Here is a 14,587-nt window from a genome sequence, read left to right as displayed (position 1 = left end):
TAGATAGATCAAAAGATTCGGGAAATCTAAACATCAAATTACTTTTTAAAAAAATGGTTTTCGTTTCCGTAAAAGTTATGAGGAATTTCAGCATTTGATGAAACAATAAAAAAAAATTGGTTTCTGGATCACATTCGTTCATTTCGAATTGTTCAATTAGCGCACTATATGACATTGCCCCTAACTGCAGTCTACCAATGGTTCAGATTTTGTCACTGGTTCGTGAATACTTTCTATATCTATATTTTGATATGTTAATTGGTATTTATATAGCATCGATATTTCAAAGCCTTATCAGTTTACAAATTATTTCCACATTCTGTTTCCCTTATAATGGATTCGACTTCTCATGGATTTTGGGAAGGAATTGCATCTTTTCTTTGTCTTTCAGAAAAGCATACAAACTTCCTTAGAATTAGATAACGATGCGGTCCAAATCAAGATAGCAGGATCATAACCATTAATTTGTATAGGAAAGAAAAGATATGAACAAGATTTTCAGCTTAAGTACTTGGCTCAGTTCACGAATCACCAAACGTATTGCAGACGACTGGCATAGTATGGGAGTAAAACATATCCTGGATTTCATTATGAATGAGATTCATTCACAGGAAGCGAAAGTTTCTGCAAGGTAAGGCTACTTTTTTTTTCTCTAACCACACAACTTTCAAGCTCCCTGTATAATCTTACTATTTAAATTTTGTTTATTTAAATTTGGTTCCACCAAAAAACTTTCTCAGACTTAGCCAGCAGTTAGCAATCACTGAAATCGAGTTCAGTGGAATTGGTCAACAGCCTATTATTCGAGAACAACTTAAGGTTAATTTGTCATCTGAAGCCATCAAAGAGAGCGAAGCGCTGAGAAGTATAGATAGGTTATTATCAGAAATAGCGCTATTTAAAGGTTCGTGGATTGTTACGTGTAGAAGCCAAATAACTGCTCATCAGTGAAAGATCAAAGTAGTGGTTGAACAATATTCATATGATCAAATATTTAGTTTTCTGGATGGGATATTGAAAGCACTTGCAGGACGACCAATAAACAAATTACGAAACAGATTACGAAATTACGAGTCCTAGTAATATGATTAAGAAAACTGCTGAGTGTTCAGTTGTTCAGTACATTGTATTTACTCTTATTACTAAGACTGTTGATTCATTTTTGTCGTCGCTTAGGAAGGAATGGTTTTCAAAACGTCATTTTCCATTATTCATGGAAACAGTCATGATTTCGGTGGTATTTGCAGGATAACTCTTTAACGATTTTTCCAGTGGAGAAAAAATTGGCTTCTTTCAGTACTAGTTTGCATATAAAGAAACGAAATACGTCAGAAGGCGGCAAAGCTTTAGGTCAAATTACCGAACATGCCACGGAATACGATGCCGTTTTGCAATTTTACTAAATTGAACAATATATGGTAAACTGATCCATTGTGCGTATTTAGGAAGTTTATGCACAAGAAAAGCTTTCTTGTTGCAGATTGCCACAATTTTGAATGTTAATAATTTGAAGTGATAGTGCTGGTATATATCGAGATGAATATTCTTTTAGCCTTAAGTGTATGAGGGGTTATCCTCTGCAAAAAGATTGTATGCTTGAAAACAGTTACTGAAAAACCACTTAAAATCACCGTTGTCCAGTGCGTGATAAGAGATGGTAAAAACAACAAATTGGATAACAAAGAGCCGAAAGTATAATTCCATTTCTTCAGCTTCTTTCCGTATGTGAAATATTCTGTTTGGTTCATCCGGAGGAGCAGTATAGATGTCATTCTATGCATAAGGCTGGCAATTTTGACATCATTACCGTCATTATTACTTCGCAGCAAATTCTGATGACGTTACTCATTTAAAGCAACTTGATGAATCTATTTGCCTGATGTAAAAACTATAACCAGCAATATTTTTTTTCTCAAGAATCAGATTTTCATCATGATGCTTTTCTTGCAGTTTTTGTCGATCTAGCTTTTATCTAAAGTAAGTTTCGACTCTAACATTTTTCCACATTCATTTTTTTCAGAGTTAGTCAGCTTCGGTTTGTACTTATTTTTATATTCATTCAAATATGCGTCCATTTCTTAGCTCTATACTTTAAAAGGATTTCATTGGAACCTCATTGAGATATCTTGTTGTTTGACTTTCTACTACGGTTTTGGAAGCTACTCATAATGTCTTGGTTTGGGAAGTTACATATTTTCCTGGTCTAAAGTTACTTTAAAATCCAAATTTTGCAGAAGAGAATATTTTATGGCATACCTAATTTAACTCTTTTAGCCTAAATACGGCAACTTTATTTGGATTGTATCTAATAGGTGTTTTTTTTCTGATTTAATAGCAATTCTCGTGTTTGATTCCCGTCCGCTTGATGTTATGGGTTGTCCCTACACAAATCAAATTCCTCATAATCCTTCATATTTACATTATTTTGATTTCTGGTTTCCAATTAAAAATTATACTGTTAATATCTTTGTCGCAGATTATCCGATTGTAGCGTTTATTTCTTTTTTTTCTTAACCGAAAGATGTGAATACACGTAAAAAAGGAAGCGACATCAAGTTCAAAGGAATTCACCGCGAAAAGTAGATTCTGTTTGGCCACTTATTATATGTGATTTGTTTAAAGGACTTTTAAAATACTGCAGAGAATCTCTATAGAAGTATAAATATTCGCAAATGATTCGTTTACACAATGAATGTACATGAATTTTGTTGGACTACATTCCTATGATTAATGGATGTGTGATGAGTATTGCTTCTCCTGTGTTAGTCCTGCTTGAATGAAAATATGCACATGAAAGAGAATGTTACCAAATATGTTTGCCTTCTTAGATAAAATGTCTACCGCGTAGACTGCTTTAAGGATATTTTCAACACTGAATATGAAATGACAAATTCGGCATACGTCTCTACCAATTTCGTTCAAAGTTTCAGTCCCGTTCCGTCCAATTTGGTTGCATAGACGTTGTATGATACTTATTGAAGCGATTATTTACGTGGGAAGGATGATGTTAGGTCTTGAGTTTGGGTTTGTTGCAAAGCATAGTATTGAACGATGCAATGTGAAAATTGGACAAGGAACAGCTTAGGTGGTAGAGACCGAAGATAAGTCGATGATAGATTCTCAGTCACCAGAGACAATGTCAAAGTTTTATGTAAATTATCCTTTCTCCTGATTAATCATTGTCTTTCTAACCTTCTCCAGTCTTTTCCCATTAGTTTTTGGATACCCTGAGATTGATCAAAGATCACTGTTGATTTTTACTGCTTCAAATGATCGTGCAAAAGTGTACTGTATTGACAAACGTAGGGATTCCCTTCATTTTGGCAGATATAATCACCGTCTTCGACGATACACTGAAATGCGAGATTACAACTAGCAACTTATTCCTTAATCATCCTCCTTCACCAGTTTATCTCTTTTGCAACATTTGTAGTGGTTGTTGGTATGGAATATTGCTTTCCGAGTGCCAAGAATATCGTGATACACCAAGGGCTTGAGTTGACCATATATTATCCAATACTTTATAGTTATGTTGTTTTTTTAGTTCAGGATTTATGTAAATAACAGGAATGGAGTAATTATGTTTTATGTGCAGGTCAGGCATTCATATCAATGAAAGATCTAGTCACTGTTTCACTATTTTCTCACATATAGTCATCATTTTCCAAGCGAAAACATTTTGCATTAATTACGCAGTCAACGGCTTGCATACTTGTAGTAAATTTAAATGTTGGTAATTTCAGTTATGGATATTGTTACGCCTGAAAGCGACGGCGGTGTGCAGATGTCACAGTATCAGTGCTCATTTTATTCTTTACGTCCTAAGCGAGTTGATTTTGATGCTACTTGGAAAAATATTGAAAATTCGATCAAAAGGATCATGAAATTGGAACCACTGGAACGGCGTGTTTGGGACTATAATTTTTAGTTAATATTGAATTTTTTCAAACATCTTTTTCGAGACGAATTTATTCCTGTAAATTACATTGTGCAAATTCTCACTCCTGGAGAGATCAAGTTTTCTCAGTGAATTATCTTACCATGAAGATATACTTTGTAGAATAGATCATTATCTTTGGTCGGTTGTTCTTGTAGGAAATGATTCTAAGGCGCAAAGCTGTACAAATCATTTTACAGGAAATAATCTTCCATCCCAGTCCAACATACATCCTACCATATTGAAACATGAACTGAAGTTAACACTTCGAGCATTTCCTTGCATAAATGATAACCGGCATTATGATTAGATTATAAGAAAGAAAAGCAAACAGAATAAAGATCAGACGAAAAGGGGAGAGAAAAAAATGAAATAATATTTCTAATAAGTAGTTTAATCCTAATCAGATATATTTCCTTCTATATTAGTTTAATAATTTAAGTCGATTCCTCCATACAAATTAGCTTTTATTTGGGTATGGCGAGGTATTATATCACTTAAATGATTGAAATCAATTGCATTGGAACTTACAGTACCTCGTCAATCATTTCAGTGATATCTATTCCTTATGTGTTGCAATTCCCGAGCCATTAAGTGAACGCCTCTATGGAAAAACAAAAGAATGTTTAGAAGCACATGTTACCGAATTATATCAGGTATTAGTGGAAGTGTTTGTTTTATCCAAGTAAATTCCAAGCAGCAATGAATTTTGAAGACATTCTGAAACCGAACAAGAACAGTTTTACATAATACATGATTAAGATCAAGTTTTTAAACTTTGGAGGACCTTAACTCTTAATTTAAAAGACCATAATTCTCTTAAGGGTCTCTTGTAGTTGGTTTTCCACTTTACACGAAAGCGTTTCTACACTGCATGTCCGGTTCATCTGCTTTTTTTTCTACACTTCTTTTTTTTGCTTTCTACTGATGAGTTTTTATAGGAGATAAGCTCAGCAAATGACTGTGAACTTCTCAATACTTACTGCCAACTTTGGAACGTATATTACAAGGGAGCATTATGTGTTCATAATCTCTTTGGGTAAGTGATTGCTTAACTGGACTAGATAAATTAAGAGCGTCGAAGGTTTATTATTTCTGTTGACGACATCTTGCTTCTTGTTATATGTCTATTGTGCATTCTCTCCGAATATAAAAATATGGATGTATTCAAATTGCCCAGTACAAATGTACAAGCTGTGAAAGATTACATTTATTGGTATGTTTTTTAAAGGTACCTTAACAAGCAGTATATCAAAATTAAACGTTGTACTGAAATTGAAGGTGGATACGGAGCTTACAGTCAATATCTTACACAGAAAGATGTCAAGGAGATTGGTCTGGTAAATTTTCCCTTTTTTTGGATTATGATCAAAGTAATTTTGTGGTTCTAACACAAACTTGATGTCTTATGATGGGAATTACTTCCAAGCTTTTATCTTTACCAATACTCTGATTTTCATCGGATTAAAATGGCGATTGAAGTAAAATGATATGACATCCTCACATTCATTTGCATACGAGAATATAGTCAGTTCAACCTGGATTGTAGATCTTCCAGTTTCTTCCAGTTTGTTTGTCGATCAAACGTTAACTATAAACTAGAGGATTGGAGGAACCAAGAGTTTATTGTTCGGATTGAGCCATTGTTTATGGGTTTTACTTCTTTTTCAATTCGTTCATATTTCTTTAATTTTGTAAAGGAAAATTGCTTTCTGTAAAAAAACGTATATTATGTCGAAGTATTTATTTCGTGAGAGATTGTTTTATAGCTTGCAATGGAAATTTGGCGCAAAAAATTAATAGATCCTATGGAAAAGCGACTGATTGGCCATGTATTAAGTGCTATTGCTGCAGATCGTGAAGGAAGAAACAACGTTCCGGTGGACACTGTCCGAGGTGCCATCATGTCCTTCGTTCAAGTATGCAATAATTGCTCTCGTTTTTATATTTGATTCCTTGAATAAAACCATGAGTTCATTAGTTCTTGGTAGTCATTGATCCAGAATTTTTTAACAGATATGAAGCGTCCTTGCCGATGTTTCATTCATTTTTATTGCACTGAATAGAGTGTTTTCTTCCGTCAAAATTGTAACAGATTCACTTGAGGAAAAGATTACTTCTCATCGATGTTGATCGACGAAAAGTGAACATAAGTTTATTTAATGAATCTTCTGACATGTTGTTTGCGTTTTTCAGGTGGATGATGTGGACGGCATGCGCGAAGTATTAGATAAATCACCATCAAATTTGCCTCAGAATTACGAAACTTATCGGGAAATGTTCGAAAAAAGTTCTTGGAAACAACAACTGAATATTACACTGTGCTTTCTATTAAACTGCTCAGTGAACTTAGTTGTTCTCAGTATATGGAATCTGTAAGCTATTTTTTATATTCTCTCATTCCTATGACTTTCTGTTTATATTTTGTAATCCTAACGTTTTCCAGAAATCAAAACCAATGTACAAATTCTCGTCTTATGGCTGTTCGGGAAAAGTAGTGATTCGGATTTGGGATTGTAAATATATGTTCTTGAGGCTTCTAGATAGCCAGAAAGATTGTTATAAAGTGACTGCTGATACGAATTGAACAAACCTACCAGTTTTAATCTGTGATTACAATGAAATGATCAGAACAGATTTTAAAATTGATGACTGAACCTGAAATTTGTCTCCTTCGATGCAGTGATGTCGAGTTTATGTAAAGTAATCTAGATAACTAATTATCGGCAAGTGCATAATTTCAAGGTGATTACACGAATAGAAGAAGAAAATGAACGCGCAATTCGTTTCCTGCACAAAAGTAGCCACGAAAAGGTTACCAAACTATGTCAAGATGTAATGGTGGATGCTCATAAAGAACGTTTATATGCTGTTTGCCATGAATATATCGAAGGCGAATGCATGAATGGTATATTTCTGTTTATCTCCTATAATAAGGCTCGCTTATTGCAGACATCCCGTGATTGGAACCTTCTTGATACTTTTTTTGCCGTCACCAAATTATTGGATTTCGTTTAGACTTCTGTCATACTGTTTTGTAGATACCTTCGCGAAACTGCTTTGTAGATACCTCAAAGATATCTTCGCGAAATACTTGGCTGATTGGAATTTTTTCCGCCATAGTGCTTTCCCGGTTCTAGCGGATTCGCCATTATTAAATTCATTTTTTCGGAAGTTTGCCGTCATTTTTAGTTGGAAAATAGGATTCATTATATATTGGCTAGATTTTTTTTTTTTTTGCAGATCTTCACAATATGTATCGCATTCTAAAACCTATAAATGGTGGGTTGTTGGTTGTGATTCGTGAATTTCAAAATTTTGTCAAGAAAACTGGTCTTGAAGCAGTGAAAGATATGCATGGTGATAATATTCCCCAACAATTTGTAGAAAATGTATTACAGGTATGTAATTTAGCGGTTTTTATCGTTTAGACTACATCAGGGGTTTATATTCTTCTATATTAATGATAGCGGATTTTGATGAGATGAATGCTTTCATTATGGATTTAGACTTGATACTTTAGTGTGATTCTATTAAATATATGTATTATATTCTTTTTTTTCTGATAAAATTTCGATATTAGACTTCAGCTTGACTTAATACACTGATTGAGGTGATACACGAGAATAAGTTTTTAAATTGAATGTGATATGTGAATAGCATGCTAATCAGCGCATCCATAAATTCATGGAACAGAAAATTTCGAGTAAAGACGAAGACTTGCAGCGTACTTGATAAAAAAGGCTTCAAGTACCAATGGGGTTGCAGCAACATGCCTATTTCGCTAATTTAAATATCTAACCTTACTTTATTGTTTCATTTACCATAATGTCGTACTTTTTGCATTAACGGTTCTACGTACGCTGTCTTCGCTTAATTAACCATGTCTTCGTATCGCTCACCATCGTAGGTTAGTATCTCTCTTGCTCCCATCCACTTGTTTTTTGATTCACATTAAATTTTTGGCAGTATTCCGCGCAATATTTTATGAATGGCACATTTATAATATCTTTCAATTGTACAGATGATGCAGTAGAAATCCAGTAGCTTTTTGCTTTTATTTTCGTACACTGTCGTTTTGAGAAGTATTTATTGGAAGATTGATATGGATCTTAAGAAAATATTTAAAGTGATATGATATTATGTCTCGAGAAAGTCGCAGCATAATGCCGGGCATGTAACTGATCAAAGGTAAGGAAGCTGTAGAAATTTAGAGAAATTATCATGACTCACAAGTATGTGCAAATAATTCTTTGTCTTATTCTTTAGAAGTCATCTTTACATCTTGTACTTCTCTCTTATCTGTATCTCTCACTGCTAAATTTAAACAGCTTACATCTTTATGCAGCCTTACTAATCATTTTCGGAAACAACTTGCTCTCAACCCGTTCACAACTAAACTGTTAATTACACATTACTAGCTCCTTTATTTCGTACTAATATTCAATAGCTCTTCTATTTTGTATTAATATTGTTTATGCAGTCTTACCAGTTTTTTTCGGGAACAACTTTCTGGCAATCCATTCACAGCCAAACTGTTAATTACACATTGTTAGCTCTTTTATTTCTTATCAATGGTTAATAGGTATCGTTAAACATAATGTCAGTGTCATTGTTTTTCATTTTTTCTTTCTTTTTTGTTTTTTTTGTTTTTTTTATTACTTTTTAGATCGGAATTTTGGAACAGCAGTGCTCAGGTCTTCACCTTGACCGAAGAGTTAATTTTGTTGTTATTTGCGACTGTTTATAGGTTTACAGCAGGTTCTCCTCAATGGTTACGAAAGTTTATTATGACGATGGCGACTTCGTTGGAGCTCTGGATAAAGTACTTCTTGGAAAATATTATAATCTGACTATTAATTTAAATAGAAGTTAAAACCTTGTATCTATGATTTCTGTATCAAATGCTGAAAATAAGAAAACAAGAAAACGTTGATGTTTGAAATCTTAGTAAAAGGAAGTGGGTAACAACTTTGTTCTTTTCTCGACCATATTTTCCTTACATTATATTAGAGTAACTTCCTTAAATCCGATTTCTTTGAGAAGTTCCTCGCTGTTTTCTTCTCTCTGGTACCATTGGTATACGATTTCAGGCACTACAAACTGTCGTAAACTACCGCGATGACCCACGTCAGGCGCCGAAAGCATCGGAAAGGGTAAAGATAAAGGACGTTTTTTAACATCTATGCTCATGTTAACAATTTGATCATGTGCTAAATTGTTGTATTTTTTTCTTCTATGAATTTCAAACTTAAGATTTTTCTAGGAGATTCTAAGAGAAATGTTTAGTCACTGTTGACTTGATCAAAAAGGTATCTGATCTGCTTGCCAATTGATTTTCAAGCAGCAAATATATGGAAATGTTTTTTATTCGAAGTATTATGTTAGATTCAATTATTTCTTTTTAAGCTTGCGCGTTTTACTGACACGCTTTTGCGCAAATCTGGCAAAGGCTTAAGTGACGGTGAGCTGGATACAAAATTATCACAGGCAATTATTATTTTTCGATATATTGAGGACAAAGACATTTTCCAGAAGGTCGGTATTCTCTTGGTATTTTTATAAGTGTAAACGAATACAGAAATGTTTTATACCTTTAGAGGTCCTATTTTCGAGCATATTCTGGCTTCATCATATATATCGTTTCCCTCCCTTCCATTGTATTCCTAATTATAGTAAAATCCATGTTTTTGTGCATAACGTTTTTTATTTTATATATCTAAATTCATCATTCAGTTGCTAGCTATACTGAAAAAGTGAAACTTAAATCTAAATTCGGCATCTGTGTTAAAACACTATCGCATCATGATATTCATAAATAGTGCTTCACACTTTTTCGCCTGCAGTTTTTATCTATTCAATTTTAGTTCTATTCGAAAATGTTGGCTAATCGTCTAATTACTAATGCTTCTCTTTCGAAGGATGCTGAAGAATCGATGATTAGCAAACTAAAGGTAAGTTTTCGTTATATATATACATTCTTTTTTGGAGGAAATTACAAATTTATTGAATTTATCAAATCTTGAAAAGGTTGATAACACTTGCAGTTGCTGTAACCATGAATATTTCTAGCAAGCATGTGGGTTTGAATTCACGAGTAAACTGTCGCGAATGTTTACAGATGTTGGGTTGAGTCATGAGCTTACGGACAAATTTATTAGTGTAAGTTGGTTTTATTTTACTATAATGTCAATCCACCGTTTTGAAATGCGGGTTGAAAAAGATTGGACAGATAACTGATTGTGTTATGTAAAAATATATTCCTAGTAAAGCAAGATTCGATCAAATGCCGTTTACGGAAATTCTGAAACTCGCAGTTTCTCATGTTATAATTATCTTTCATATGTATAGCTGGAATGAATAGTATTCCAAAACATTAGAGCTAATCGTTTCGGATTTTTATGCCGTTATCGCTTTATTTTAAAACTTAGGCTTCAGATATAATGATATAATCAAAACGTACATAAACGAATTGTTAATTTATGTAATTTACAAAGAATTTGTTTCTATTTCCGAAATATTTTTCAGTTTTAAGACGCAAAAATGTTGGTTAACTTTTATCTCATTGTTAAAAAATTGTTGGTGCCTGTAATTTAGTTTTTAAGCACTGTGCTGTGAGCAATGTTACTTTGAATGTCCAAATGACAGTACTGATTTTACAAGCCGGAGCATGGCCATTATCGGCGCCCAGTTCAATTCCAACTTCCGGTTAGTTAAATTTCAATAATTACATGTCATTTTATGAGTTTTAAGTGTCAAGATATGAAAAATTTGTTTTATTTTAGTAAAAGCATACATAATCCTAAAGTTTATTTTGAATACCACGAGCCTTCTTCAAACTCTTATATGAAAAGTACACATTTTTTTCTAGAGTCTTCTATAGTTTATTTAATGAAAGTGGGTTCGCTTGATAGCATGATTGTCTTTTTTTAAGGAACAGATGGGAAAGACAGTACAACTGCTGTTCAAGTTACGGGTTTTATTGTCCCTCCAGTTCTTTTACCATCCATTGAACATTTCGAAAAGTATTATCAGGCATCACACAATGGTCGAAAATTGACATGGCTCTTCAATCTTGCAAGTGGTTAGCTCTTGAAACACCGTAGTTTTTTCCAGCTTAGATCACTTCAATTTTTGAATAAGAGAACATGAAATTTCTGAGGAGAAATTCGAACTTTATGAGTTTTTAAAGAATATCGCACTGAAATTAATTTTCTGCAGCTTTGTTATTTGGGATTTCGAATTTTTGACTCTTGATCAAAAGGTTTATTCTGTAAATATTTTTGTTTTTATTTTTTTTATGCTTCAATATGATTATTTAATTTTTGTTTTATTGGTATTGGATTTTTGTTTTTTTTTTTCGAATCTGTCCTGTTTGTTTATAGCTTTGTTATTTTCAAGAAAGAAGACATTCAGCTGCACCGAAAGTTATATGCTTGACAATATATGATACGTAGTAGAAATGCGAATGCGGTGATTCCCAAATTTATTGGGGATTATTTGATACTATATTATCTGCCATAGCTTGCTTTTTGTTTCAGTGGCATCCCATCCCTACCTCGATACATCTTCAAACAGCTTCAAAGAAACATACGTCTAAAAAGTCAACTCTATACTTATATTTTATTGAGCACCAGACGATTCTAAAATTTCTGAGTTGGTAGTCCACTCAGAGGAAGTTAATTAAAAAACCGCGCCGATATCTTATAAATTTTGACTGCAATTCATCCATTGTTTTTTTCTTTCATTTTCTTAATTTTTGTTATATATGTGTCGGATAGTGAAATTTAGATATTTGGTGATATTTCATACGGCATTATAATAGAACTGATGATAAGAACTTTTGATTTTCAGTTGAGGTGAAGTTGCTTTATTTGGACAAAGTGTATCAGGTGACGATGTCGGCCCATCAACTAGCAATTTTGCTGTGTTTTGAGACAAGGGATTCAGTAACTTTAAGCTATATCGAAAAAGCGACTGGTTTGTCGGATGAACTGCTTAGCCGCAATGCTCGCGCGTTGGTTGATTCCGGTATTCTGATTATGACGAAGGTCTTTCTTTTTTTTTGCTCGTGAGAATTTTGACTAATTTTTTAGAAACTTTCCAAGTTTATTCAGGCTTTCTAAATTTAAGGATAAAATTCACGACTTTAATATCTGAGCTGAGGCTTAGGATTGAAACTCATTGTTGCGAATTACTGTAATCCTGACCGGTACATAAAGTACTTGCGGTATATGTGTCCGCCTAAAGGATGTTTTTAAGTTTATTGTTGAGTCCTGAAATGAAACAGAATTAGATTACTAATGCGACTTTTCAAAAAAGATGTTTTGTTCAAGAAAATAAGTTCTTCATTTTTCAATATATTTTGTAGGCGGCGATGAATGAGGTTAGTGATGTGGCACTCAACTTGACACTGACATCGAAGCGTCTTCGGTTCAAAGTTTTGGTGCCTCAATTACAGCGACATGTAAGTAAAGCTTTTTAAACTAAATACATGTTGGATGCAATATACTTTTTTAGAAATAATTTCGTGGCGTGAGTTCTCTGCACATTCTGTTGATTTCACTCGTAAGTTAGGCTGTCTTTAATATTTTAAATGTAATTATGGCTGGGATCTTGTTTCTTCTCAATTTTATTTAAAAAAAAGAGAAAAAAATGCAATTCACAGTCTCCAGTTCTCGATATGGAGTGCATTAAGAGGCATGGAGTATTTTTGTTTATGATATTAGAGGGAAGAGTGGACTGGGAAACAAAATGACAAAATAAATAATGAGATAAATAATAAATGAATAATGAGATTATTCGATGTCCTTGTCACACTGAGATGAACTCTGAGTTGAAAAGACATGAAGGAGAAGACATTAAAAGAAGCGATTGGGACTGTGTTTAAATTGTTGACATTATATTTTGATTTTTTTTTCCAAGTTTGAAGCATGAAAGTATCAAAAGTCTCGATGTCTTCCCGTGTAACTTGAGAGTATAGTGAAATGTCAGTGAAGCAAACTATTTAAGAAACCTATTTGCAAGAAATTGAAGAAAATTTGTATTTCCGGAAAAGGGTCTTTATGAGATGGTCATATCTTTCGTTGAATTAAAAGAATATTAAGAAATAAATCTTGACTGCCTTTAACTTACTTTTTCTGAAAACTCTCTCTGTGCCAACTTGAAGGGCTAGGTCCAAATTATTTGGTTTTCATTAGGCCATGTGTGTCCTTGCAGGTTTGATATCAAAACGAGAAATTTCGGAATTCGAACTGTCTTAAAGCTGTCGGACTTACCTTCACCAAGAAATAGGAGACATTGCTGTCTCTGCGATAGATATGGCAATCCATGAAAAAGCCATCACCTAGGGATCGTTTTTTTCTTCAGTCTGTTTGCATAAACAGTGTAAAGTGTTTATTATTAATGTATTTTAAGGCGGAAAAAGAGGCAGAACATGTAAATATCACCGCTCAACAGGATCGAAAATATTATATGGAATGTACTATTGTTCGCATAATGAAAACACGAAAGGTGTTGAAACACGCAGCCTTAGTTAATGAGGTAAGTTTATATAGTTATGTCACTTCATTTCATGGTATTCCTAATAGTGTAAAATAAAAATAGCGCCCGGATGCTTGGCATAGCAGAACTATGTACGCAAGGTGCCAGTGGCAGTGCCAATTCGTTTATTTCATTAGGAGACGAGTGTTAAAATTCATTGCCTAATGTAAGTTGTTTAAACCATTTCGTGTTCATTAAATTTATTTTTTTAATAGGTAATTGAACAAACGAAATCTCGTTTCACGCCAGATGTTAACTTCATCAAGAAAAATATCGAGTCGCTCATTGAAAAATTGTACATTCAGAGGACTGATCAGAACGATGAATATCAATACCTGGCATAGAAATGATTGGTGAGCCTCATGTACAAATTATGAATTGATTTTGAGATAAAGTGCTTTGCCGAGCTGTCCATTTGCTTATCTTTCCTCTATTGGTTTTATTTCATTTTTCATCCATTTCAAGTTGAGAAAGAAGGTTTGTGGGAAGTTGGTCACGAAATTACTGTCAGTACTGAGGGGACTAGAAATTACTCCAACGCTGCTTAGATGGGATAAGCTGGACTAATAAAGTAGCGTAGGAGTTTCTCTTATGTATTAGGATATGTCGAATTTATGGTTGTCTTGCATTGGTGGGATCATGGAGGAAACAAAAAACCGAGTGTTTCGGTACTGATTTCGTTTTCATTTGAAGTAAGTTTGTGAAGCTCTTCTAGATTCGTCACGGGAGAGTTGAGTGGTGGACCACCTTCCCTTTTTGTTTTAGTTTACAATGTAGTTTCGAGTCTTTGTTTTCAATCCCGTAAAAATTTTATACGATCGTTTTACATGTAAACGAAACTAGGTAATACAATTGTAGTGGTATATCAAAATATTGATGACACATCATGGTAAAAATAACAAGTGGTAAATTGAAGCAGCTAGAATAATCACAAGCTTAATAACTTTAGTTTTCATGAACAGTTCTAAAAAAGAATTGTGAAGAAAGTAACTTGATAAGCCCTGTGAGCTGAGTTCTATCATTCGATTTTGGCGATTTTCACGGACAATTAACGGGGACAGTCCCGTTTTGTATCTCTTAACCTTAAGGTAACCTCTTTAACTCAAA

The 14,587-nt window shown here is 33.6% G+C and overlaps 2 protein-coding genes across 2 annotated transcripts in view; both read left to right on the top strand.

Annotated features, from left to right (window-relative positions):
* LOAG_17289 (IPLA-3 protein) overlaps positions 1-1,084 on the top strand; it is a 4,634-nt gene extending 3,550 nt beyond the window's left edge. Inside the window, exons 8-10 of the mRNA XM_020449949.1 lie at positions 92-218; positions 503-631; positions 741-1,084. Coding sequence (XP_020306445.1) covers positions 92-218; positions 503-631; positions 741-951 — 467 coding nt within the window. The 3' untranslated portion in view covers positions 952-1,084. The remainder of the gene's footprint in view (positions 1-91; positions 219-502; positions 632-740) is intronic.
* Positions 1,085-3,745: 2,661 nt separating this feature from the next.
* Positions 3,746-13,824, top strand: LOAG_00325 (hypothetical protein; the record flags this gene model as incomplete). Its single annotated transcript, XM_003135865.1, has 19 exons — positions 3,746-3,927; positions 4,491-4,593; positions 4,879-4,976; positions 5,169-5,277; positions 5,707-5,856; positions 6,134-6,289; positions 6,683-6,845; positions 7,181-7,338; positions 8,688-8,762; positions 9,031-9,093; positions 9,347-9,475; positions 9,805-9,891; positions 10,010-10,099; positions 10,543-10,645; positions 10,872-11,021; positions 11,792-11,988; positions 12,309-12,404; positions 13,355-13,480; positions 13,696-13,824. 19 exons carry the CDS (start codon positions 3,746-3,748, stop codon positions 13,822-13,824), a joined length of 2,364 nt encoding a protein of 787 aa, XP_003135913.1.
* Between the last annotated feature and the right edge of the window lie 763 nt (positions 13,825-14,587).

The sequence above is a fragment of the Loa loa genome (assembly GCF_000183805.2).
Source record: "Loa loa unplaced genomic scaffold supercont3.58, whole genome shotgun sequence".
Lineage (NCBI taxonomy): Eukaryota > Metazoa > Nematoda > Chromadorea > Rhabditida > Onchocercidae > Loa > Loa loa.
This window is presented reverse-complemented; position numbering and strand designations above follow the sequence as displayed.